The 25900-nt window shown below is 49.1% G+C and overlaps 1 protein-coding gene across 3 annotated transcripts in view; it reads right to left on the bottom strand.

Annotated features, from left to right (window-relative positions):
* synr (sayonara) overlaps positions 1-25900 on the bottom strand; it is a 95684-nt gene that overhangs the window by 52679 nt on the left and 17105 nt on the right. For all 3 annotated transcript variants that reach the window (XM_070088127.1, XM_070088129.1, XM_070088128.1), the window contains 4 exons: positions 23636-23808; positions 21825-21948; positions 19789-19915; positions 8709-8907 (listed from right to left, as the gene is read on the bottom strand). In XM_070088127.1, the coding sequence (XP_069944228.1) occupies positions 8709-8907; positions 19789-19915; positions 21825-21948; positions 23636-23808 (623 nt within the window). The remainder of the gene's footprint in view (positions 1-8708; positions 8908-19788; positions 19916-21824; positions 21949-23635; positions 23809-25900) is intronic.

Below are 25900 nucleotides of genomic sequence, written 5' to 3'. Positions count from 1 at the left end.
CCTCTTACTTGTTGTTGCCACCTTCCTCTTTTCCCATCTACCTCTTACTCTAACTGTAGCTACAACTAAATAATGATCCGATATATCAGTTGCCCCTCTATAAACATGTACATACTGGAGCCTACCCATCAACCATTTATCCATCAATACATAAGCTAACAAACTACTTTCATTACGTGCTACATCATACCTTGTATATTTATTTATCCTCTTTTTCATAAAATACGTATTACTTATTACCAAATTTCTTTCTACACATAGCTCAATTAAAGGCTCCCCATTTACATTTACCCCTGGCACCCCAAATTTACCTACTACTCCCTCCATAACATTTTTACCCACTTTAGCATTGAAATCCCCAACCACCATTACTCTCACACTTGATTCAAAACTCCCCACGCATTCACTCATATATATATATATATATATATATATATATATATATATATATATATATATATATATATATATATATATATATATATATATATATATATATATATATATATATATATATATATATATATATATATATATTCTTTCTTTCAACACACCGGCCATATCCCACCAAGGCAGGGTGGCCCAAAAAGAAAAACGAAAGTTTCTCTTTTAAATTTAGTAATTTATACGGGAGGAGGGGTTACTAGCCCCTTGCTCCCGGCATTTTAGTCGCCTCTTACAACACGCATGGCTTACGGAGGAAGAATTCTGTTCCACTTCCCCATGGAGAATATATATATATATATATGTATATATATATGTATATATATATATATGTATATATATATGTATATATATATATATGTATATATATATGTCGTGCCGAATATGTAAAACTGGTCAATTAGCAATAACTCATTTAAAATTAAGTCCTTTCTAAAATTTTCTCTTATACGTTTAAAGATATATTTTTTTCATTAATGTTGATATAAAAAATTATAATTTTGCACCAAAAAGAACTTAGAAAACTTACCTAACCTTATTATAACAAGAACAATTTATTTTAGCCTTACCTAACTAAATATATTTTAGATTTGTTTACAATAATTTATTATTAAACAAACACAATCAAATATATTTTTTTCGTTAGGTTTAAAATGATTTTAATGATATTATTACATACACAAATTTTCACTTGTCTTATATGGCAAGATGAGCGTTGCTATTTAAGCCAAGATCGCAAGTTCTGCCTATTCGGCACGACATATATATATATATATATATATATATATATATATATATATATATATATATATATATATATATATATATATATATATATATATATATATATACATATACATATACATATATATATATATATATATATATATATATATATATATATATATATATACATATATACATAGACATATATACATACATATATATATATATATATATATATATATATATATATATACATATATACATATACATATATACATATACATATATACATATATACATATATACATATATATATACATATATATATATATATATATATATATATATATATATATATATATATATATATATATATATACATATATATATATATATATATATATATATATATATATATATATATATATATATATATATATATATATATATATATATATATATATATATATATATATATATATATATATATATATATATATATATATATATATATATATATATATATATATATATATATATATTATACCGTCAGTCTTTTTCTCTCTGAGTTTTTTGTTTGTTTCAGTGTGTTATATTATTATTATTATTCTCCGTACATTTGTGCTTCTGAAGTTATTCGTGTGTGTCTATAATTGTCTTTAGTTTCATATCAAAGACGGAATCAGCACAGGTCTCTCTATGTGTGACTCAAGTCTATGGTAAACACTACCCACATTTAACAACTCCAGACCACTAGGGATCACCACAACACTTACACAGCCATTAGATCCTCGCTCCAGACCATTGGGGATCACACAACACTTACAGAGCCACTAGATCCTCGCTCCAGACCACTAGGGATCACCACAACACATACACAGCCACTAGATCCTCGTTCCAGACCACTAGGGATCACCACAACACTTACACAGCCACTAGATCCTCGCTCCAGACCACTAGGGATCACCACAACACATACACAGCCACTAGATCCTCGTTCCAGACCACTAGGGATCACCACAACACTTACACAGCCACTAGATCCTCGCTCCAGACCACTAGGGATCACCACAACACTTACACAGCCACTAGATCCTCGTTCCAGACCACTAGGGATCACCACAACACTTACACAGCCATTAGATCCTCGCTCCAGACCACTAGGGATCACCACAACACTTACACAGCCACTAGATCCTCGCTCCAGACCACTAGGGATCACCACAACACTTACACAGCCATTAGATCCTCGTTCCAGACCACTAGGGATCACCACAACACATACACAGCCACTAGATCCTCGTTCCAGACCACTAGGGATCACCACAACACTTACACAGCCATTAGATCCTCGCTCCAGACCACTAGGGATCACCACAACACTTACACAGCCATTAGATCCTCGCTCCAGACCACTAGGGATCACCACAACACTTACACAGCCACTAGATCCTCGTTCCAGACCACTAGGGATCACCACAACATTTACACAACCACTAGATCCTCGCTCCAGACCACTAGAGATCACCACAACACATACACAGCCATTAGATCCTCGCTCCAGACCACTAGGGATCACCACAACACTTACACAGCCACTAGATCCTGGCTCCAGACCACTAGGGATCACCACAACACTTACACAGCCACTAGATCCTGGCTCCAGACCACTAGGGATCACCACAACACTTACACATCCACTAGATCCTCGCTCCAGACCACTAGGGATCACCACAACACTTACAGAGTCACTGGATCCTCGCTCCAGACCACTAGGGATCACCTCAACACTTACACATCCACTAGATCCTGGCTCCAGACCACTAGGGATCACCACAACACTTACAGAGTCACTGGATCCTCGCTCCAGACCACTAGGGATCACCACAACACTTACAGAGTCACTGGATCCTCGCTCCAGACCACTAGGGATCACCACAACACTTACAGAGGCACTGGATCCTCGCTCCAGACCACTAGGGATCACCACAACACTTACACATCCACTAGATCCTGGCTCCAGACCACTAGGGATCACCACAACACTTACAGAGTCACTGGATCCTCGCTCCAGACCACTAGGGATCACCACAACACTTACAGAGGCACTGGATCCTCGCAGGCATGATGAACCCTCGTGGATCAGTACGATCCTTTCGTATTATTTGGATCTACTGGTATACATGATTTACTGTCAGGATTAACTGTTAAGTAGTGTGAGGAAGCAGCAATAATATAGTTAGCTGTGTGATGTGTGCCGTGTTGGAGGAAGTAGCAGGCACAGCAGCAGGAACAGCACTAGGAACAGCAGTAGAAACAGCACCAGGAGCAGCAGCAGCAAAGGCAACAGCATCATAAACGTAACAGTAGCAGAAGCATGAGTAGCGGGAACAACAATAACTAAAGCAATAACAGCATCAACAACTGCAGCAAGAACAAATGCAACAACAACAACAACAACAACAACAACAGCAACAAGTGAACAAGAGCCTCTTAACACCCTAGTTAACGTTGCTTGTGAGGTAAAATATTCTGGTAACCTCCTTCCTTCCCTTCCTCTGAAAACATGGCCACAACCGGTGAAACTGGCTATTGTTTACTCTGTGGCCTGGACTGTTTTAGAGCCCGGCTTTTATTAGCTGTTACCAGTGGCACTTCTCAGGGAGAGTCGCCAGTGACAGCAGCTTCAGTGCCATTAACAGAGGCAGTAAAGCAGAGACTGGCATCCTGAGTGTGATGTTATTACCCTTGCATCTCCTGCTCTGAGTGGCAACGCCGTACAGGTTCTCACGATTAAGTAAACAGATGGTCACTATTTCTGGAAAAAAACGGGAAATCTTGCTTCAAAATAGACAGAAACTACTTCTAAAAAGACAGATATGCTTATAAACACACACACACACACACACACACACACACACACACACACACACACACACACACACACACACACACACACACACACACACACACACACAAACACACACACACAAACTTCTGCTTTAAAATACGTAGGATCAGCCTCAAAAACACATAGGGACCGTTTCAAAACACACTCACCCCTAAGAACTCCTGCTTTAAAACACACAGGACTCCCGCTTTAAAGCATCACAAGAACTGTTTGGAAGCACACAGCTGAGTCGTGTCCCAGGTTACATAAGAGTATAAGAAAGAAAAGAAGGAACACTGCAGCAGGCCTACTGGCCCATGCTAGAAAGATCCAAGTCACACTCACCCACCCTTGTACTTGTCAAACGTATTTTTTAAAGCTACACAAGGTTTTAGCTTGTGACGCTACTACAACAAGGTCACCTATACAAGTCAACGTCACCTACAAGTCAATCAAGGGGACATTCACCTAACAAGAAAACAACGTTAATAATCCAACACATTCCACTCCACGTCAATATCATAGCAGTCAATTTATGGTGATTAATACGTCAAGCCAGAGATCGACCGGTCTGTAAGGTTGCCATGGTAACCAACGGAATATAATTGTATAAATAATGATAAAATAGCGGATTTATTCTCCATATTTAGGCCCATCTGGAAGTAAGGGTCACGTTATGAATACAAGAGACAGTTACAGCACTCAGAGGTAGGTGGATCAGGATGAAGCGCACAGTTATTCACTCTTAAATAAGACAGGTCCTGCCACTTACATGGTAGGTAAAGCAGACAGGTCCTGCCACTTACATGGTAGGTAAAGCAGACAGGTCCTGCCACTTACATGGTAGGTAAAGCAGACAGGTCCTGCCACTTACATGAGAGGTAAAGCAGACAGGTCCTGCCACTTACATGGTAGGTAAAGCAGACAGGTCCTGTCATTTACATGGTAGGTAAAGCAGGCAGGTCCTGCCACTTACATGGCAGGTAAAGCAGGCAGGTCCTGCCACTTACATGATAGGTAAAGCAGACAGGTCCTGCCACTTACATGATAGGTAAAGCAGACAGGTCCTGCCACTTACATGGCAGGTAAAGCAGACAGGTCCTGCCACTTACATGGTAGGTAAAGCAGGCAGGTCCTGCCACTTACATGGCAGGTAAAGCAGACAGGTCCTGTCATTTACATGGTAGGTAAAGCAGACAGGTCCTGCCACTTACATGGCAGGTAAAGCAGACAGGTCCTGTCATTTACATGGTAGGTAAAGCAGACAGGTCCTGCCACTTACATGGTAGGTAAAGCAGGCAGGTCCTGCCACTTACATGGAAGGTAAAGCAGACAGGTCCTGCCACTTACATGGTAGGTAAAGCAGACAGGTCCTGCCACTTACATGGTAGGTAAAGCAGACAGGTCCTGCCACTTACATGGTAGGTAAAGCAGACAGGTCCTGCCACTTACATGGTAGGTAAAGCAGACAGGTCCTGCCACTTACATGGTAGGTAAAGCAGGCAGGTCCTGCCACTTACATGGTAGGTAAAGCAGACAGGTCCTGCCACTTACATGGTAGGTAAAGCAGACAGGTCCTGCCACTTACATGGTAGGTAAAGCAGACAGGTCCTGCCACTTACATGGTAGGTAAAGCAGACAGGTCCTGCCACTTACATGGTAGGTAAAGCAGACAGGTCCTGCCACTTACATGGTAGGTAAAGCAGACAGGTCCTGCCACTTACATGGCAGGTAAAGCAGACAGGTCCTGCCACTTACATGGTAGGTAAAGCAGACAGGTCCTGCCACTTACATGGTAGGTAAAGCAGACAGGTCCTGCCATTTACATGGTAGGTAAAGCAGACAGGTCCTGCCATTTACATGGTAGGTAAAGCAGACAGGTCCTGCCATTTACATGGTAGGTAAAACAGACAGGTCCTGCCACTTACATGGTAGGTAAAGCAGACAGGTCCTGCAATTTACATGGTAGGTAAAGCAGACAGGTCCTGCTATTTACATGGTAGGTAAAACAGACAGGTCCTGCCACTTACATGGTAGGTAAAGCAGACAGGTCCTGCCACTTACATGGTAGGTAAAGCAGACAGGTCCTGCCACTTACATGGTAGGTAAAGCAGACAGGTTCTGCCATTTACATGGTAGGTAAAGCAGACAGGTCCTGCCACTTACATGGTAGGTAAAGCAGACAGGTCCTGCCACTTACATGGTAGGTAAAGCAGACAGGTCCTGCCACTTACATGGTAGGTAAAGCAGGCAGGTCCTGCCACTTACATGGTAGGTAAAGCAGACAGGTCCTGCCACTTACATGGTAGGTAAAGCAGACAGGTCCTGCCACTTACATGGTAGGTAAAGCAGACAGGTCCTGCCACTTACATGGTAGGTAAAGCAGACAGGTCCTGCCACTTACATGGTAGGTAAAGCAGACAGGTCCTGCCACTTACATGGCAGGTAAAGCAGACAGGTCCTGCCATTTACATGGTAGGTAAAGCAGACAGGTCCTGCCATTTACATGGTAGGTAAAACAGACAGGTCCTGCCACTTACATGGTAGGTAAAGCAGACAGGTCCTGCCACTTACATGGTAGGTAAAGCAGACAGGTCCTGCCACTTACATGGTAGGTAAAGCAGACAGGTCCTGCCATTTACATGGTAGGTAAAGCAGACAGGTCCTGCCACTTACATGGTAGGTAAAGCAGACAGGTCCTGCCACTTACATGGTAGGTAAAGCAGACAGGTCCTGCCACTTACATGAGAGGTAAAGCAGACAGGTCCTGCCACTTACATGGAAGGTAAAGCAGGCAGATCCTGTTACTTACATGGTGGGTAGTGCAGGCAGGCCCTGCCACTTACATGGTGGGTAGTGCAGGCAGGCCCTGCCACTTACATGGTGGGTAGTGCAGGCAGGCCCTGCCACTTACATGATGGGTAGTGCAGGCAGGTCCTGCCACTTACATGATGGGTAGTGCAGGCAGGTCCTGCCACTTACATGGTGGGTAGTGCAGGCAGATTCTGTGACATACATGGTGGGTAGAGCAGGCAGGTCCTGCCACTTACATGGTAGGTAGTGCAGGCAGGACCTGCCACTTACATGGTGGGTAGAGCAGGCAGGCCCTGCCACTTACATGATGGGTAGTGCAGGCAGGTTCTGCCACTTACATGGTGGGTAGTGCAGGCAGATCCTGTCACATACATGGTGGGTAGAGCAGGCAGGCCCTGCCACTTACATGGTGGGTAGAGCAGGCAGGTCCTGCCACTTACATGATGGGTAGTGCAGGCAGGTCCTGCCACTTACATGGTGGGTAGTGCAGGCAGATCCTGTCACATACATGGTGGGTAGAGCAGGCAGGTCCTGCCACTTACATGGTGGGTAGTGCAGGCAGGCCCTGCCACTTACATGGTGGGTAGTGCAGGCAGGTCCTGCCACTTACATGGTGGGTAGTGCAGGCAGGTCCTGCCACTTACATGATGGGTAGTGCAGGCAGGTCCTACCACTTACATGGTGGGTAGTGCAGGCAGGTCCTGCCACTTACATGGTGGGTAGTGCAGGCAGGTCCTGCCACTTACATGATGGATAGTGCAGGCAGGTCCTGCCACTTACATGGTGGGTAGTACAGGCAGGTCCTGCCACTTACATGGTGGGTAGTGCAGGCAGGTCCTGCCACTTACATGGTGGGTAGTGCAGGCAGGTCCTGCCACTTACATGGTGGGTAGTGCAGGCAGATCCTGTCACATACATGGTGGGTAGAGCAGGCAGGTCCTGCCACTTACATGGTGGGTAGTGAAGGCAGGTCCTGCCACTTACATGGTGGGTAGTGCAGGCAGGTCCTGCCACTTACATGGTGGGTAGTGCAGGCAGGTCCTGCCACTTACATGGTGGGTAGTGCAGGCAGGTCCTGCCACTTACATGGTGGGTAGTGCAGGCAGGTCCTGCCACTTACATGGTGGGTAGTGCAGGCAGGTCCTGCCACTTACATGGTGGGTAGTGCAGGCAGGTCCTGCCACTTACATGGTGGGTAGTGCAGGCAGGTCCTGCCACTTACATGGTGGGTAGTGCAGGCAGGTCCTGCCACTTACATGGTGGGTAGTGCAGGCAGGTCCTGCCACTTACATGGTGGGTAGTGCAGGCAGGTCCTGCCACTTACATGGTGGGTAGTGCAGGCAGGTCCTGCCACTTACATGGTGGGTAGTGCAGGCAGGTCCTGCCACTTACATGGTGGGTAGTGCAGGCAGGTCCTGCCACTTACATGGTGGGTAGTGCAGGCAGGTCCTGCCACTTACATGGTGGGTAGTGCAGGCAGGTCCTGCCACTTACATGGTGGGTAGTGCAGGCAGGTCCTGCCACTTACATGGTGGGTAGTGCAGGCAGGTCCTGCCACTTACATGGTGGGTAGTGCAGGCAGGTCCTGCCACTTACATGGTGGGTAGTGCAGGCAGGCCCTGCCACTTACATGGTGGGTAGTGCAGGCAGGCCCTGCCACTTACATGGTGGGTAGTGCAGGCAGGCCCTGCCACTTACATGGTGGGTAGTACAGGCAGGCCCTGCCACTTACATGGTGGGTAGTGCAGGCAGGCCCTGCCACTTACATGGTGGGTAGTGCAGGCAGGCCCTGCCACTTACATGGTGGGTAGTACAGGCAGGCCCTGCCACTTACATGGTGGGTAGTGCAGGCAGGTCCTGCCACTTCTGGACTGCAATAGCCAGTTGTTTACAGGCGTACTCCAACATCATCTGCGCCTGCCTCCACTTGAAGTTGGCCTCCATTATCCGGCCTCGGTGGGCCTCCAGGTCGTCTAGCTCCGCCTCTAGCTGATTCTCCAGCTCAGACCCGTACTGGTCTCCGAACATCCGGTCTGTGGAGACCACAGCAAGATAGCCAATGGGGATTAAATCCTATCAACTTGACGAGGGTCATGATGACTGCATGTCACCTGTTCACAAGTCAAGAATACTTTAATCCCTTAAATAGCTATGTATATACACTGGGAGGTATACCCCTCTCGGTGTATATATCCTGTGCAAAGGGGGTCAGAGAGATATTTGTGAGACGATGCGTTAAAAATGTTTGAGACTGTGTGTGAGGAACGTTTGATGGACGGGATGTGAGGAACGTTTGATGGACGGGATGTGAGGAACGTTTGATGGACGGATGTGAGGAACGTTTGATGGACGGGATGTGAGGAACGTTTGATGGACGGGATGTAAGGAACGTTTGATGGACGGGATGTGAGGAACGTTTGATGGACGGATGTGAGGAACGTTTGATGGACGGGATGTGAGGAACGTTTGATGGACGGGATGTGAGGAACGTTTGATGGACGGATGTGAAAAACGTTTGATGGACGGGATGTGAGGAACGTTTGATGGACGGGATGTGAGGAACGTTTGATGGACGGATGTGAGGAACGTTTGATGGACGGATGTGAGGAACGTTTGATGGACGGGATGTGAGGAACGTTTGATGGACGGATGTGAGGAACGTTTGATGGACGGGATGTGAGGAACGTTTGATGGACGGAAGTGAGGAACGTTTGATGGACGGATGTGAGGAACGTTTGATGGAAGGGATGTGAGGAACGTTTGATGGAAGGGATGTGAGGAACGTTTGATGGACGGATGTGAAAAACGTTTGATGGACGGATGTGAAAAACGTTTGATGGACGGGATGTGAGGAACGTTTGATGGACGGATGTGAAAAACGTTTGATGGACGGGATGTGAGGAACGTTTGATGGACAGGATGTGAGGAACGTTTGATGGACGGGATGTGAGGAACGTTTGATAGAGAGGGATGTGAGGAACGTTTGATGGACGGGATGTGAGGAACGTTTGATGGACGGGATGTGAGGAACGTTTGATGGACGGGATGTGAGGAACGTTTGATGGACGGGATGTGAGGAACGTTTGATGGACGGGATGTGAGGAACGTTTGATGGACGGGATGTGAGGAACGTTTGATGGACGGATGTGAGGAACGTTTGATGGACGGGATGTGAGGAACGTTTGATGGACGGGATGTGAGGAACGTTTGATGGACGGGATGTGAGGAACGTTTGATGGACGGATGTGAGAAACGTTTGATGGACGGATGTGAGGAACGTATGATGGACGGGATGTGAGGAACGTTTGATGGACGGGATGTGAGGAACGTTTGATGGACAGGATGTGAGGAACGTTTGATGGACGGATGTGAGGAATGTTTGTTGGACGGGATGTGAGGAACGTTTGATGGACGGGATGTGAGGAACGTTTGATGGACGGATGTGAGGAACGTTTGTTGGACGGGATGTGAGGAACGTTTGATGGACGGGATGTGAAGAACGTTTGATGGACGGATGCGAGGAACGTTTGATGGACGGGATGTGAGGAACGTTTGATGGACGGATGCGAGGAACGTTTGATGGACGGGATGTGAGGAACGTTTGATGGACGGGATGTGAAGAACGTTTGATGGACGGGATGTGAGGAACGTTTGATGGACGGATGTGAGGAACGTTTGATGGACGGGATGTGAGGAACGTTTGATGGACGTGATGTGAGGAACGTTTGATGGACGGGATGTGAGGAACGTTTGATGGACGGGATGTGAGGAACGTTGGAGGGACGGGATGTGAGGAACGTTTGATGGACGGGATGTGAGGAACGTTTGATGGACGGGATGTGAGGAACGTTTGATGGACGGATGTGAGGAACGTTTGATGGACGGGATGTGAGGAACGTTTGATGTACGGGATGTGAGGAACGTTTGATGGACGGGATGTGAGGAACGTTTGATGGACGGGATGTGAGGAACGTTGGAGGGACGGGATGTGAGGAACGTTGGAGGGACGGGATGTGAGGAACGTTGGAGGGACGGGATGTGAAGAACGTTTGATGGACGAGATGTGAGGAACGTTTGATGGACGGGATGTGAGGAACGTTTGATGGACGGATGTGAGGAATGTTTGTTGGACGGGATGTGAGGAACGTTTGATGGACGGGATGTGAGGAACGTTTGATGTACGGGATGTGAGGAACGTTTGATGGACGGGATGTGAGGAACGTTTGATGGACGGGATGTGAGGAACGTTGGAGGGACGGGATGTGAGGAACGTTGGAGGGACGGGATGTGAGGAACGTTGGAGGGACGGGATGTGAAGAACGTTTGATGGACGGGATGTGAGGAACGTTTGATGGACGGGATGTGAGGAACGTTGGAGGGACGGGATGTGAGGAACGTTGGAAAGACGGGATGTGAGGAACGTTGGAGGGACGGATGTGAGGAACGTTGGAGGGACGGGATGTGAGGAACGTTGGAGGGACGGGATGTGAGGAACGTTTGATGGACGGATGTGAGGAACGTTTGATGGACGGATGTGAGGAACGTTGGAGGGACGGGATGTGAGAAACGTTGGAGGGACGGATGTGAGGAACGTTGGAGGGACGGATGTGAGGAACGTTGGAAAGACGGATGTGAGGAACGTTGGAGGGACGGGATGTGAGGAACGTTGGAGGGACGGGATGTGAGGAACGTTGGAGGGACGGGATGTGAGGAACGTTGGAGGGACGGATGTGAGGAACGTTGGAGGGACGGGATGTGAGGAACGTTGGAGGGACGGGATGTGAGGAACGTTTGATGGACGGATGTGAGGAACGTTGGAGGGACGGATGTGAGGAACGTTTGACAGACGGAATGTGAGGAACGTTTGATGGACGGATGCGAGGAACGTTTGATGGACGGATGTGAGGAACTTTGGAGGGACGGGATGTGAGGAACGTTGGAGGGACGGATGTGAGGAACGTTGGAGGGACTGATGTGAGGAACGTTGGAGGGACGGGATGAGGAACGTTGGAGGGACGGGATGTGAGGAACGTTGGAGGGACGGTGGTGTGTGTTAGGAACGTTGGAGGGACGGTGGTGTGTGTTAGGAACGTTGGAGGGACGGTGGTGTGTGTTAGGAAAGTTGGAGGGACGGTGGTGTGTGTTAGGAACGTTGGAGGGACTGTGGTGTGTGTTAGGAACGTTGGAGGGACGGTGATGTGTGTTAGGAACGTTGGAGGGACTGTGGTGTGTGTTAAGGACGTTGGAGGGACGGTGGTGTGTGTTAGGAACGTTGGCGGGACGGTGGTGTGTGTTAGGAACTTTGGACGGTCTGTGGTGTGTGTTAGGAACGTTGGAGGGACGGTGGTGTGTGTTAGGAACGTTGGACGGTCTGTGGTGTGTGTTAGGAACGTTGGAGGGACTGTGGTGTGTGTTAGGAACGTTGGAGGGACGGTGGTGTGTGTTAGGAACGTTGGAGGGACGGTGGTGTGAGGTAGGAAAATTGGAGGGACGGTGGTGTGTGTTAGGAACGTTGGAGGGACTGTAGTGTGTGTTAGGAACGTTGGAAGGACTGTGGCGTGTGTTAGGAACGTTGGAGGGACGGTGGTGTGTGTTAGGAACGTTGGAGGGACTGTGGTGTGTATTAGGAACGTTGGAGGGACGGTGGTGTGTGTTAGGAACGTTGGAGGGACTGTGGTGTGTGTTAGGAACGTTGGAGGGACTGTGGTGTGTGTTAGGAACGTTGGAGGGACTGTGGTGTGTGTCAAAAACGTTGGAGGGACGGTGGTGTGTGTTAGGAACGTTGGAGGGACTGTGGTGTGTGTTAGGAACGTTGGAGGGACTGTGGTGTGTGTTAGGAACGTTGGAGGGACTGTGGTGTGTGTTACGAACGTTGGAGGGACGGTGGTGTGTGTTAGGAACGTTGGAGGGACGGTGGTGTGTGTTAGGAACGTTGGAGGGACTGTGGTGTGTGTTAGGAACGTTGGAGGGACTGTGGTGTGTGTTAGGAACGTTGGAGGGACGGTGGTGTGTGATAGGAACGATGGAGGGACTGTGGTGTGCGATAGGAACGTTGGAGGGACTGTGGTGTGTGTTAGGAACGTTGGAGGGACAGTGGTGTGTGTTAGGAACGTTGGAGGGACGGTGGTGTGTGTTAGGAACGTTGGAGGGAGGGTGGTGTGTGTTAGAAACATTGGAGGGACTGTGGTGTGTGTTAGGAACGTTAGAGGGACTGTGGTGTGTGCTAGGAACGATGGAGGGACTGTGGTGTGTGTTAGGAACGTTGGAGGGAGGGTGGTGTGTGTTAGGAACGTTGGAGGGACTGTGGTGTGAGTTAGGAACGTTGGAGGGACTGTGGTGTGTGTTAGAAACGTTGGAGGGACCGTGGTGGGCGTTAGATACGTTGGAAGGACGGTGGTGTGTGTTAGAAACGTTGGAGGGACTGTGGTGTGTGTTAGGAACGTTAGAGGGACTGTGGTGTATGTTAGGAACGTTGGAGGGACTGTGGTGTGTGTTAGGAACGTTGGAGGGACCGTGGTGGGCGTTAGATACGTTGGAAGGACGGTGGTGTGTGTTAGAAACGTTGGAGGGACTGTGGTGTGTGTTAGGAACGTTAGAGGGACTGTGGTGTATGTTAGGAACGTTGGAGGGACTGTGGTGTGTGTTAGGAACGTTGGAGGGACGGTGGTGTGTGTTAGGAACGTTGGAGGGACGGTGGTGTGTGTTAGGAACGTTGGAGGGACTGTGGTGTGTGTTAGGAACGTTGGAGGTACGGTGGTGTGTGTTAGGAACGTTGGAGAGACTGTGGTGTGTGTTAGGAACGTTGGAGGGACGGTGGTGTGTGTTAGGAACGTTGGAGGGACTGTGGTGTGTGCTAGGAACGTTGGAGGGACTGTGGTGTGCGATAGGAATGTTGGAGGGACTGTGGTGTGTGTTAGGAACGTTGGAGGGACTGTGGTGTGTGTTAGGAACGTTGGAGGGACGGTGGTGTGTGTTAGGAACGTTGGAGGGAGGGTGGTGTGTGTTAGGAACGTTGGAGGGACTGTGGTGTGAGTTAGGAACGTTGGAGGGACCGTGGTGTGCGTTAGATACGTTGGAAGGACGGTGGTGTGTGTTAGAAACGTTGGAGGGACTGTGGTGTGTGTTAGGAACGTTGGAGGGACTGTGGTGTGTGTTAGGAACGTTGGAGGGACGGTGGTGTGTGTTAGGAACGTTGGAGGGACGGTGGTGTGTGTTAGGAACGTTGGAGGGACGGTGGTGTGTGTTAGGAACGTTGGAGTGACGGTGGTGTGTGTTAGGAACGTTGGAGGGACTGTGGTGTGTGTTACTAACGTTGGAGAGACTGTGGTGTAATGTTTATGTTTGTTTATCTAACACTCAATCTTCTGTGTGTGTGTGTGTGTGTGTGTAGTTTGGGAAGCGATGTAGTGGAGGCAGGATCCATACATAGCTTTAAGCAGAGGTATGATAAAGCTCACGGCTCAGGGAGAGTGACCTAGTAGCGATCAGTGAAGAGGCGGGGCCAGGAGCTCGGACTCGACCCCCGCAACCTCAACTAGGTGAGTACAACTAGGTGAGTACACACACACACACACACACACACACACACACACACACAGAAGACTGACTGTTAGATAAACAAACATAAACATTAACATTACAATGCTTGATATAACACTGCGCAGATTCTTATAGAAAAAAGACATTCTCTGCTCAAGAAAATATATTTTATCAAAAAAACTGGCATATACATATAGACGTTCCCAGCAGAGAAAAAATGATAATGAATAAATCTTTCAGGCGAACATTCTTGGCCTCGTAGTCATGCAAGAAGCTTCGAGCTCATGCAAGAAGCTTCGAGCTAATGCAAGAAGCTTTGAGCTCATGCAAGAAGTTTCGAGCTCATGCAAGAAGTTTCGAGCTCATGCAAGAAGCTTCGAGCTAATGCAAGAAGCTTCGAGCTCATGCAAGAAGCTTCGAGCTCATGCAAGAAGCTTCGAGCTCATGCAAGAGGCTTCGAACTCATGCAAGAAGCTTCGAGCTCATGCAAGAAGCTTCGAGCTCATGCAAGAAGCTTCGAGCTCATGCAAGAGGCTTTGAACTCATGCAAGAAGCTTTGAGATGATGCAAGAAGCTTCGAGCTCATGCAAGAATCTTCGAGCTCATGCAAGAAGCTTCGAGCTCATGCAAGAGGCTTCGAACTCATGCAAGAAGCTTCGAGCTCATGCAAGAGGCTTCGAGCTCATGCAAGAAGCTTCGAGCTCATGCAAGAGGCTTCGAACTCATGCAAGAAGCTTCGAGCTCATGCAAGAAGCTTCGAGCTCATGCAAGAAGCTTCGAGCTCATGCAAGAAGCTTCGAGCTCATGCAAGAGGCTTCGAACTCATGCAAGAAGCTTCGAGCTCATGCGAGAGGCTTCGAGCTCATGCAAGAAGCTTCGAGCTCATGCAAGAAGCTTCGAGCTCATGCAAGAGGATTCGAACTCATGCAAGAAGCTTCGAGCTCATGCAAGAAGCTTCGAGCTCATGCAAGAAGCTTCGAGCTCATGCAAGAAGCTTCGAGCTCATGCTAGAAGCTTCGAGCTCATGCAAGAGGATTCGAACTCATGCAAGAAGCTTCGAGCTCATGCAAGAAGCTTCGAGCTCATGCAAGAAGCTTCGAGCTCATGCAAGAAACTTCGAGCTCATGCAAGAGGCTTCGAACTCATGCAAGAGGCTTCGAACTCATCCAAGAGGCTTCCAACTCAACCAATAGGCTTCCAACTCACCCTAGAGGCTTCCAACTCACCCTAGAGGCTTCCAGCTCATCTTACAGACTTAGAAGACAATGCTACAGACATTCAAGAAAACTTACCTAGCATGAAAGCATAGAACAAGCAATGTCCTTACTTGCTGTACAAGGCTGCATCACACAGCACCTTTAAGACAAACATCCTCACAGCGGCATGCGCTCACACAGCGTCGAGTGTGGCGGGGAGTGATGGTGGGGAGTGATGGTGGGGAGTGATGGTGGGGAGTGATGGTGGGGAGTGATGGTGGGGAGTGATGGTCGGGAGTGATGGTGGGGAGTGATGGTGAGGAGTGATGGTGGGGAGTGATGGTGGGGAGTGATGGTGGGAAGTGATGATGGGGAGTGATGGTGGGGAGTGATGGTGGGAAGTGATGGTGGGGAGTGATGGTGGGAAGTGATGGTGGGGAGTGATGGTGGGGAGTGATGGTGGGGAGTGATGGTGGGGAGTGATGGTGGGAAGTGATGGTGGGGAGTGATGGTGGGGAGTGATGGTGGGAAGTGATGGTGGGGAGTGATGGTGGGGAGCGATGGTGGGGAGCGATGGTGGGGAGTGATGGTGGGGAGTGATGGTGGGGAGTGATGGTGGGGAGTGATGGTGGGGAGTGATAGTGGGGAGTGATGGTGGGGAGTGATGGTGGGGAGTGGTGGGGAGTGATGGTGGGTATGGCGGGGAGTGATGGTGGGGAGTGATGGTGGGGAGTGATGGTGGGGAGTGATGGTGGGGAGTGATGGTGGGAAGTGATGGTGAGGAGTGATGGTGGGGAGTGATGGTGGGGAGTGATGGTGGGGAGTGATGGTGGGGAGTGATGGTGGGGAGTGATGGTGGGGAGTGATGGTGAGGAGTGATGGTGGGGAGTGATGGTGGGGAGTGATGGTGGGGAGTGATGGTGAGGAGTGATGGTGGGGAGTGATGGTGGGGAGTGATGGTGGGGAGTGATGGTGAGGAGTGATGGTGGGGAGTGATGGTGGGGAGTGATGGTGGGGAGTGATGGTGGGGAGTGATGGTGGGGAGTGATGGTGGGGAGTGATGGTGGGGAGTGATGGTGGGGAGTGATGGTGGGGAGTGATGGTGGGGAGTGATGGTGGGGAGTGATGGTGAGGAGTGATGGTGGGGAGTGATGGTGGGGAGTGATGGTGGGGAGTGATGGTGGGGAGTGATGGTGGGGAGTGATGGTGGGGAGTGGGATGATGGTGGGGAGTGGGTGAGTGATGGTGGGGAGTGATGGTGGGGAGTGATGGTGAGTGATGGTGGGGAGTGATGATGTGGGGAGGGCTGGTGGGGAGTGATGGTGGGGAGTGATGGTGGGGAGTGATGGTGGGGAGTGATGGTGGGGAGTGATGGTGGGGAGTGATGGTGGGGAGTGATGGTGGGGAGTGATGGTGGGGAGTGATGGTGGGGAGTGAGTGAGTGATGTGGGGAGTGATGGTGGGGAGTTATGGTGGGGAGTGAGGGGGGGGAGTGATGGTGGGGAGTGATGGTGGGGAGTGATGGTGGGGAGTGATGGTGGGGAGTGATGGTGGGGAGTGATGGTGGGGAGTGATGGTGGGGAGTGATGGTGGGGAGTGATGGTGGGGAGTGATGTGGGGAGTGATGGTGGGGAGTGATGGTGGGGAGTGATGGTGGGGAGTGATGGTGGTGATGGTGGGGAGTGATGGTGGGGAGTGATGGTGGGGGTGATGGTTGGGAGTGATGGTGGGGAGTGATGGTGGGGAGTGATGGTGGTGATGGTGGGGAGTGATGGTGGGGAGTGATGGTGAGGAGTGATGGTGGGGAGTGATGGTGGGGAGTGATGATGGGGAGTGATGGTGGGGAGTGATGGTGGGGAGTGATGGTGGGGAGTGATGGTTGGGAGTGGTGGTGGGGAGTGATGGTGGGGAGTGATGGTGGGGAGGGAGAGAGGGAGTGATGGTGGGGAGGGAGAGAGGGAGTGATGGTGGGGAGAGAGGGAGTGATGGTGGGGAGGAGTGATGGTGGGGAGTGATGATGTGGGAGTGATGGTGGGGAGTGATGGTGGGGAGTGATGGTGGGGAGTGATGGTGGGGAGTGATGATGTGGGGAGTGATGGTGGGGAGTGATGGTGGGGAGTGATGGTGATGGTAGTGATGGTGGGGAGTGATGGTGGGGAGTGATGGTGGGGAGTGATGGTGGGGAGTGATGGTGGGGAGTGATGGTGGGGAGTGATGGTGGGGAGTGATGGTGGGGAGTGATGGTGGGGAGTGATGGTGGGGAGTGATGGGGGAGTGATGGTCGGGAGTGATGGTGGGGAGTGATGGTGGGGAGTGATGGTGGGGAGTGATGGTGGGGAGTGATGGTGGGGAGTGATGGTGGGGAGTGATGGTGGGGAGTGATGGTGGGGAGTGATGGTGGGGAGTGATGGTGGGGAGTGATGGTGGGGAGTGATGATGTGGGGAGTGATGGTGGGGAGTGATGGTGAGATGGTGAGTGATGGTGGGGAGTGGTGAGGAGTGATGGTGGGGAGTGATGGTGGGGAGTGATGGTGGGGAGTGATGGTGGGGGGTGAGTGATGGTGGGGAGTGAGTGATGGTGGGGAGTGATGGTGGGGAGTGATGGTGGGGAGTGATGGTGGGGAGTGATGGTAAGGAGTGATGGTGGGGAGTGATGGTGGGGAGTGATGGTGGGGAGTGATGGTGGGGAGTGATGGTGGGGAGTGATGGTGGGGAGTGATGGTGATGGTGGGGAGTGATGGTGGGGGTGGGGAGTGATGGTGGGGAGTGATGGTGGGGAGTGATGGTGAGGAGTGATGGTGGGGAGTGATGGTGGGGAGTGATGGTGGGGGTGATGGTGAGGAGTGATGGTGGGGAGTGATGGTAGGGAGTGATGGTGATGGTGATGGTGGGGAGTGATGGTGGGGAGTGATGGCGAGGAGTGATGGTGGGGAGTGATGGTGAGGAGTGATGGTGATGGGAGTGATGGTGGGGAGTGATGGTGGGGTGTGATGGTGGGGAGTGATGGTGGGGAGTGATGGTGAGGAGTGATGGTGGGGAGTGATGGTGGGGAGTGATGGTGGGGAGTGATGGTGGGGAGGGAGAGAGGATGGAGGAGGTGGGGAGGATGGTTGGGAGGATGGTGAGGAGGATGGTGGGGAGGATGGTGGTGGAGGATGGTGGGGAGGAGGTGGGAGATGGTAGGAGGAGGAGGAAGGATGGTGGGGAGGTGGATGGTGGGGAGGATGTTGGTGAAGGATGGTGGGGAGGATGTTGGTGGAGGATTGTGGGGAGGATGGTGGAGGAGGATGGTGGGGAGGATGTTGGTGGAGGATTGTGGGGAGGATGGAGGAGGATAGTGGGGAGGATGTTGGCGGTGGATTGTGAGGAGGATGTGGAGTGGGGATGGTGGGGAGATGGAGGATGGTGGGGAGGAGGTAGGAGGATGGTGGGGAGGAGGTGGAGTATAGGGGAGTGGATGTGGAGGGGAGATGGTAGTGGGGATGGTGAGGATGGACAGGGAGGTGATGGTGGGGAGGTGATGGTGGGGAGATAGGAGGAGGGGGGATGTGGGGAGGATGGTGGGGAGGGGATGGTGGGGAGAGGAGGAGGATGGTGAGGAGTGATGGTGGGGAGTGATGGTGGGGAGTGATGGTGGGGAGTGATGGTGGGGAGTGATGGTGGGGAGTGATTGTAGGAAAACTTACCCTGGAGACCTCGGATTCTCCCAAGAGGGTTCGAACTCATCTAAAAGGCGTCGAACTTACACAAGAAATTTTAAATTCTCCTGTGAAAATTTGAACTCGCCTAAGACGGCTCCAACTCGCCCAAACCTACCTAAGGTACTGCTGCAATCTTACTCAGGAGGCTTAGAACTCACCTAAGAAGCCATGAATTCACCTAAGAGGCCGTGAACTCACCTAAGAGGCCATGAACTCACATAAGAGGCCATGAACTCACCTAAGAGGCCATGAACTCACCTAAGAGGCCATAAACTCACATAAGAGGCCGTGAACTCACCTAAGAGGCCGTGAACTCACCTAAGAGGCCATGAACTCACCAAGAAGGCCATGAACTTACCTAAGAGGCCATGAACTCACTTAGGAGGCCATGAATTCACCTAAGAGGCCATGAACTCACCTAAGAGGCCATGAACTCACCTAAGAGGCCATGAACTCACCTAAGAGGCCATGAACTCACCTAAGAGGTTATCATGCCGCTTGTAGAGTTCATGGAGATGATTAGCTTTAGTCTCCAGTTCAGCGATCTCCTTGGACACCTGATCCCTTTGCTTCTTGTGGGCCTCCAGCTCCTGGGCTGCGATCTCCTGCGGGCGCCGAACACCAGAACAGTCAGAAAGCAGCAGGGAGGACTAGAGAGAGAGAGAGAGAGAGAGAGAGAGAGAGAGAGAGAGAGAGAGAGAGAGAGAGAGAGAGAGAGAGAGAGAGAGAGAGAGAGAGAGAGAGAGAGAGAGAGAGAGAGAGAGAGAGAGAGAGAGAGAAGGGAAGTAAGGAAATGTGGAGGAATATAAACAAGAAAGAACGCCCAAGAAATGTATAATTAAATTAAAGAATAGGTGAACGTGGGTGGACGTGGGTGGACGTGGGTGGACGTGGGTGGACGTGGGTGGACGGGTAAACAGGCAGGGGGACGGGCAAGAAGAGAGAGGAAACAAATAAGAGACGGTACATAGGTGTTGTATATGAAAAACACAATGGAGAGTAATGAGTCTCGTTAAGAACCATCTGAGCGTCGCGTCGACCTTAACAAAACTTGGTTCATTACCAACGTTTATTGTCCCGGAGAGAATCTTTGACAGAGTTGAAGTGAGATGTCAGCGCCTGACTCTCACATTCTTAACATCAACTGTTGCTGTCACTTTACTCAGTGTGCATGAGACACGTGGCTTTTAATTGAGATGTTTCGTCCACCAAAAGACTTTAATTTACGAGTTAATAAAGTCCCTGGTGTGCGAAACGCCTTTAAGAGTGAAATGTTGTAAACTACATCTTGTGCCTTATTCACATACTTGTATGTATGTCTCATTATTGATATTCACTTTTCTCAATGTATCGAGAAATATTTTCATTAAGTAATGCATGGGTTATTTAGACTCACATCAGGTAATTTTTTTTCGTATATAACTGGAAGAGAGATTTATATTAAATGTATTACCCATGACACAGGTAAACAGGTTGACTGGGCTCCTACCATCGTGCAGATGACAAAGCTTCGAGGGATGTATTGATAAATGGTTCAGAACCGACAAGATGATAAAATAGATACGTACAATACTTGCGTATCTATGTTGAGGAAACGTTTCGGCACACAGTGGCTTCATCAGTCCAATATCAAGGAGGGTGGTGAAGATCAAAAGGAATTTGAGGTAATCAGTCCCTCAGCCTGGAGTCGATGTAATTAGTATTTTCAAGTTTGATGAACCGGCTACATCGACTCCAGGCTGAGGGACTGATTATCTCAAATTCCCTCTGATTTTCACCACTTTCCTTTGTACCGGACTGATGAAGCAACTTCCGAAGAATTCATGACGCCACCAAAACACATTTTTCTGAAGAGATTTCGAAGACAAACTTAAGTTACACTTAACATGGTGTTAACCTCTTAAAACCGCACGTATAGTGGGCCATTCAACACTTAACTCACGACAGTGAATGTCAGTGACTCGCCTGACTCTACTTGCAGTCTTAGACTCTGTAATATTGTTCACCAAAGATCTAGTGGGGAAGAATAATGGAATATTCTCGATATTTAGAGTTAAATGCGCTACACAAGAGTTTACAGAGGTCCGGGTCAGCTGTATGATTTAGCCATATCTGTGTGTGAGTTCTGAGGAACCGTCTCGGGCGTTGGAGGGTGAGCTATTGTGGTTAACGTACGCTACTGTCATTATAGTATTATAATGCACTCAATGCACCACGCAGATATCACCACTGGGAGACGGGCAAAGTTCCCAGGTAACACTTTTATCCACTCGGCCACAAATACCTCAAAGGCTGGGCAGCCTGGTTCACAAGCCATGTTTCTTCCCAGCCCGGGCACGTCAGTCAGCCTCAAGCATGGATTCAAGCTGTTTCAGTCTCCTCCTGTATGTTCTGACCTCACAAACGTTACCTGAGAACCTTGCCCGTCTCCCAGTAGTAGTATCGAAACCTGCTGACTGTGATCTCTCTCTCTCTCTCTCTCTCTCTCTCTCTCTCTCTCTCTCTCGTTCTTACCTTCTTATTGGCTGTATCCAGGTACTTCTCCTGTTCTGGCGTCAGCGGGTCTTCCTGTATCCCATTTTCAATGAAGAACTGCCGGGTTTCTACAGCGTCCACCATTTTCTCCCCGAACTTGGAACTGTCCCGATTTTCAAAACATTAGTGTTGAGCATATTAATACAGAGCAAGTCTTTTAGACGACATTTCGCCCATAAATGGTCTTCAGCAAATCACACCTGATAAACCCCAATTCGCTAGGTGAATTAATACTAGAAACAGAGCGAAATAAACACAGATGAAAGGTATAAACGCTCGTACAGTGGATCCAGGAGAACACTGATGATAGCCTCAGTGTGAGATCGAAATACACAATACTTACCTTCTGCTTATAAAGGAAGATAATATAAGAAGTGTGCATCTCTGTGTGTATACACAGAGAGGTGTATATCTAGATGTATATACAGAAAGACGTGTATATCCGTGTATTTACACACGCGTATATCTCAGTGTATATACACAAAGAGGCATATTTCTCAGTGTACTTACACAAAGAGTTGTATATCTCAGTGTATATACACAAAGAGATGTGGATCGCAGTATATATATACACAAAGAGGCGTATATCTTTCATTGTATGTGCCCTGAGAGTTTAGTTCAGTCTCTGTTCTGAGGGGTAAAATATGTTTGAGTAGAGTGCAGTAGGTTTGCAGCCTTAATGATCGTTACGTCGTCTACAGGATTTGAAACTAATTAACCAATATCTGATTTATTGCCTCCATGACATATATCAATATATGGAAGTGCCATAACCAGGCCAGTGTGATGCTCAACATCACTAAGATGTAAAAAACAGTGAAACGTGATGTAAACATTAGACCTATTAAATTCAGAAGTGGGTGTTAATAACGATGACGAGGAAGAAGAAGAAGAAGAAGAAGAAGAAGAAGAAGAAGAAGAAGAAGAAGAAGAAGAAGAAGAAGAAGAAGAAGAAGAAGAAGACGAAGAAGAAGAAGAAGAAGAAGAAGACGAAGAAGAAGAAGAAGAAGAAAAAGAGGAAAAAGAAGAGGAAAGAGAATAAGGGAAAAGAATGAATTTCGTAGCTTGAGGTCAATAAGGCTTTCTAAGGAATTGTCATTAAGGAAGTTCTCTTAATGGCTATAATAAATTAACTAGTCCCTTTCAGAGGCTTCAGTCAGGGAAGAGCTAGCAGTCATCACCTGCTGGTAGCACCACAGACTGCTACTACGCTGAGAAGGTACTAGGCTTTATGTACCCTCTTCTGTACCACTTACACAAGGACATAACAGCAGAACACTGCAGTAAACCTACTGGCCCCTGCTAGGCAGGTTCAACTCACGCCCAGCCGAACCCATTCATCTACTCAACCAATCTATAATTCAAAGATAAACAAAGTTCTCATCCCCCGTCCTTCAGTGATGCTACCTGGGAGTTTGCTCCACTCATCTACAACTCTACTGCCAAGCTGTTTTCTTTCTAAATCTAAATTTGTCCAACTTGAAGCAAATGCTGCGACTTCTGTCTTGCTTATTTACATCCCGTTTACTTAATCCTGTTTTCCATTTATACACCTCAATCACATCATTCCCCATAATTCTACGTCTTACCAGAAAGTAAGCTGCTATCCAGTTCCTTATCTACCTATCCATATCTTTCCATAGGAAGATGATGAGGAGGAAGAGAAGGAGGAGTAGGAGGAGGAAAAGGAGTAGGAGGAAAAGAAGCAGTAGGAGAAAAAGGAGTAGGAGGAAGAGGAAAAGTGAAAGGAGTAAGGGAGGCAAAGAAGGACGAGTAAGAGTATTGCTTACCTCTCCTTCTCCAGGTCTCTGATGTGCTCCTCCAGCTGATCTATCTCCTGGTTTAGTCTGACCAGCTGGTCAGTCTTCAGCTCCAGGGGTTGCATGGGGTTGTTGCTCTCAACCTGAGCAATCTCTCTCTCAATCTTGAGGAACTCGTCCAGGGTGTTGCGGTCGATCCTCAGCTGCAACCATGGGTACACAAGAGAGGTTAGGGCGGTTGCAACCATGGGTACACAAGAGAGGTTAGGGCAATTGTAACCATGGGTACACAAGAGAGGTTAGGGCAATTGCAACCATGGGTACACAAGAGAGGTTAGGGCAGTTGCAACCATGGGTACACAAGAGAGGTTAGGGCAGTTGCAACCATGGGTACACAAGAGAGGTTAGGGCAGTTGCAACCATGGGTACACAAGAGAGGTTAGGGCAGTTGCAACCATGGGTACACAAGAAAGGTTAGGGCAGTTGCAACCATGGGTACAAGGCGGAGTGAATTACATGTGTGCCATAATAGTTACAAGCACCTGCTTGTAGTTACAGACGTCTACCTATAGTTCAACATGACTGACAACCTACACTCTCGCCAGCACATATAATCCATTGTTTTCCCAAATACTGGGCAGACGGAGGATCAAACCTCCACCACGTCTTGCGCTGAATGACCCACACGGGTTTAACGCTTGAAATGAATTAAATTAGATAAACTGGATAAATCAGACACGTGTACAGCAGCCTGGGTATCCTTCCTGCGGAAACCTTCCGCCACACAGTGGCTTCATCAGTCCAATGCAAAGAAGAATGGTGGAGATCAGAAGGAGTTTGAGGTAATCAGTCCCTCAGTCCGAGTCGATGTTATCAGGTCTATCAATCTTGATATGAATACAGAATAAAGATACACATAGGTGTTGTGTCTAATTTATCAACTTGCCTGTTATATATACCCGGGAAGCTTATCTGCAGGCAGCGGGAGGTGGAGGAGAGTGCAGGCAGCAGGAGGTAGAGAAGGCTGCAGGCAGCGGGAGGTGGAGGAGACTGCAGGCAGCAGGAGGTAGAGAAGGCTGCAGGCAGCGGGAGGTGGAGGAGAGTGCAGGCAGCAGGAGGTAGAGAAGGCTGCAGGCAGCGGGAGGTGGAGGAGAGTGCAGGCAGTAGGAGGTAGAGAAGGCTGCAGGCAGCGGGAGGTGGAGGAGAGTGCAGGCAGCAGGAGGTAGAGAAGGCTGCAGGCAGCGGGAGGTGGAGGAGAGTGCAGGCAGCAGGAGGTAGAGAAGGCTGCAGGCAGCATGAGGTGGAGGAGACTGCAGGCAGCAGGAGGTAGAGGAGACTGCAGGCAGCAGGAGGTGGAGGAGAGTGCAGGCAACAGGAGGCTGCAGGCAGCAGGATGTGGAGGAGACTGCAGGCAGCAGGAGGTAGAGGAGACTGCAGGCAGCAGGAGGTAGAGGAGGCTGCAAGCAGCAGGAGGTAGAGGAGATTGCAGGCAGCAGGAGGCTGAAGGCAGCAGCAGGTGGAGGAGACTGCAGGCAGCAGGAGGTAGAGGAGGCTGCAGGTAGCAGGAGGTAGAGGAGGCTGCAGGCAGCAGGAGGTGGAGGAGAGTGCAGGCAGCAGGAGGTAGAAAAAACTGCAGGCAGCAGGAGGTGGAGGAGACTGCAAGCAGCAAGAAGTAGAGGAGGCTGCAGGCAGCAGGAGGTAGAGGAGGCTGCAGGCAGCAGGAGGTGGAGGAGAGTGCAGGCAGCAGGAGGCTGCAGGCAGCAGGAAGTGGAGGAGACTGCAGGCAGCAGGAGGCTGCAGGCAGCAGGAGGTAGAGGAAACTGTAGGCAGCAGGAGGTGGAGACTGCAGGCAGCCGGAGGTAGAGGAGACTGCAGGCAGCAGGAAGATGCAGGCAGCAGGAGGTGGAGGAGGCTGCAGGCAGCAGGAGGCTGCAGGCAGCAGGAGGTAGAGGAGACTGCAGGCAGCAGGAGGCTGCAGGCAGCGGGAGGAGGAGGAGGAGGAGGAGAAGGAGAAGGAGGAGGTGGAGGAGGAGATTGCAGGCAGCGGGAGGAGGTAGAAGAGGCTGCAGGCAGCGGGAGGTTGCCATGGTAACGCCTCGCTGATTGGACCATCACTCCACCAGTTAACAAGTGATAGAGTTTTAAAAGGTCAATCTACTGAATTCGGCTAATATTATATATACTTATATATACATATATATACATATACATACATATTTATATATATATATATATATATATATATATATATATATATATATATATAGAAAAATATATATATATATATATATAGAT

This window comes from Cherax quadricarinatus, chromosome 23 (genome assembly GCF_038502225.1).
Source record: "Cherax quadricarinatus isolate ZL_2023a chromosome 23, ASM3850222v1, whole genome shotgun sequence".
NCBI classification, from domain to species: Eukaryota; Metazoa; Arthropoda; class Malacostraca; order Decapoda; family Parastacidae; genus Cherax; species Cherax quadricarinatus.
This window is presented reverse-complemented; position numbering and strand designations above follow the sequence as displayed.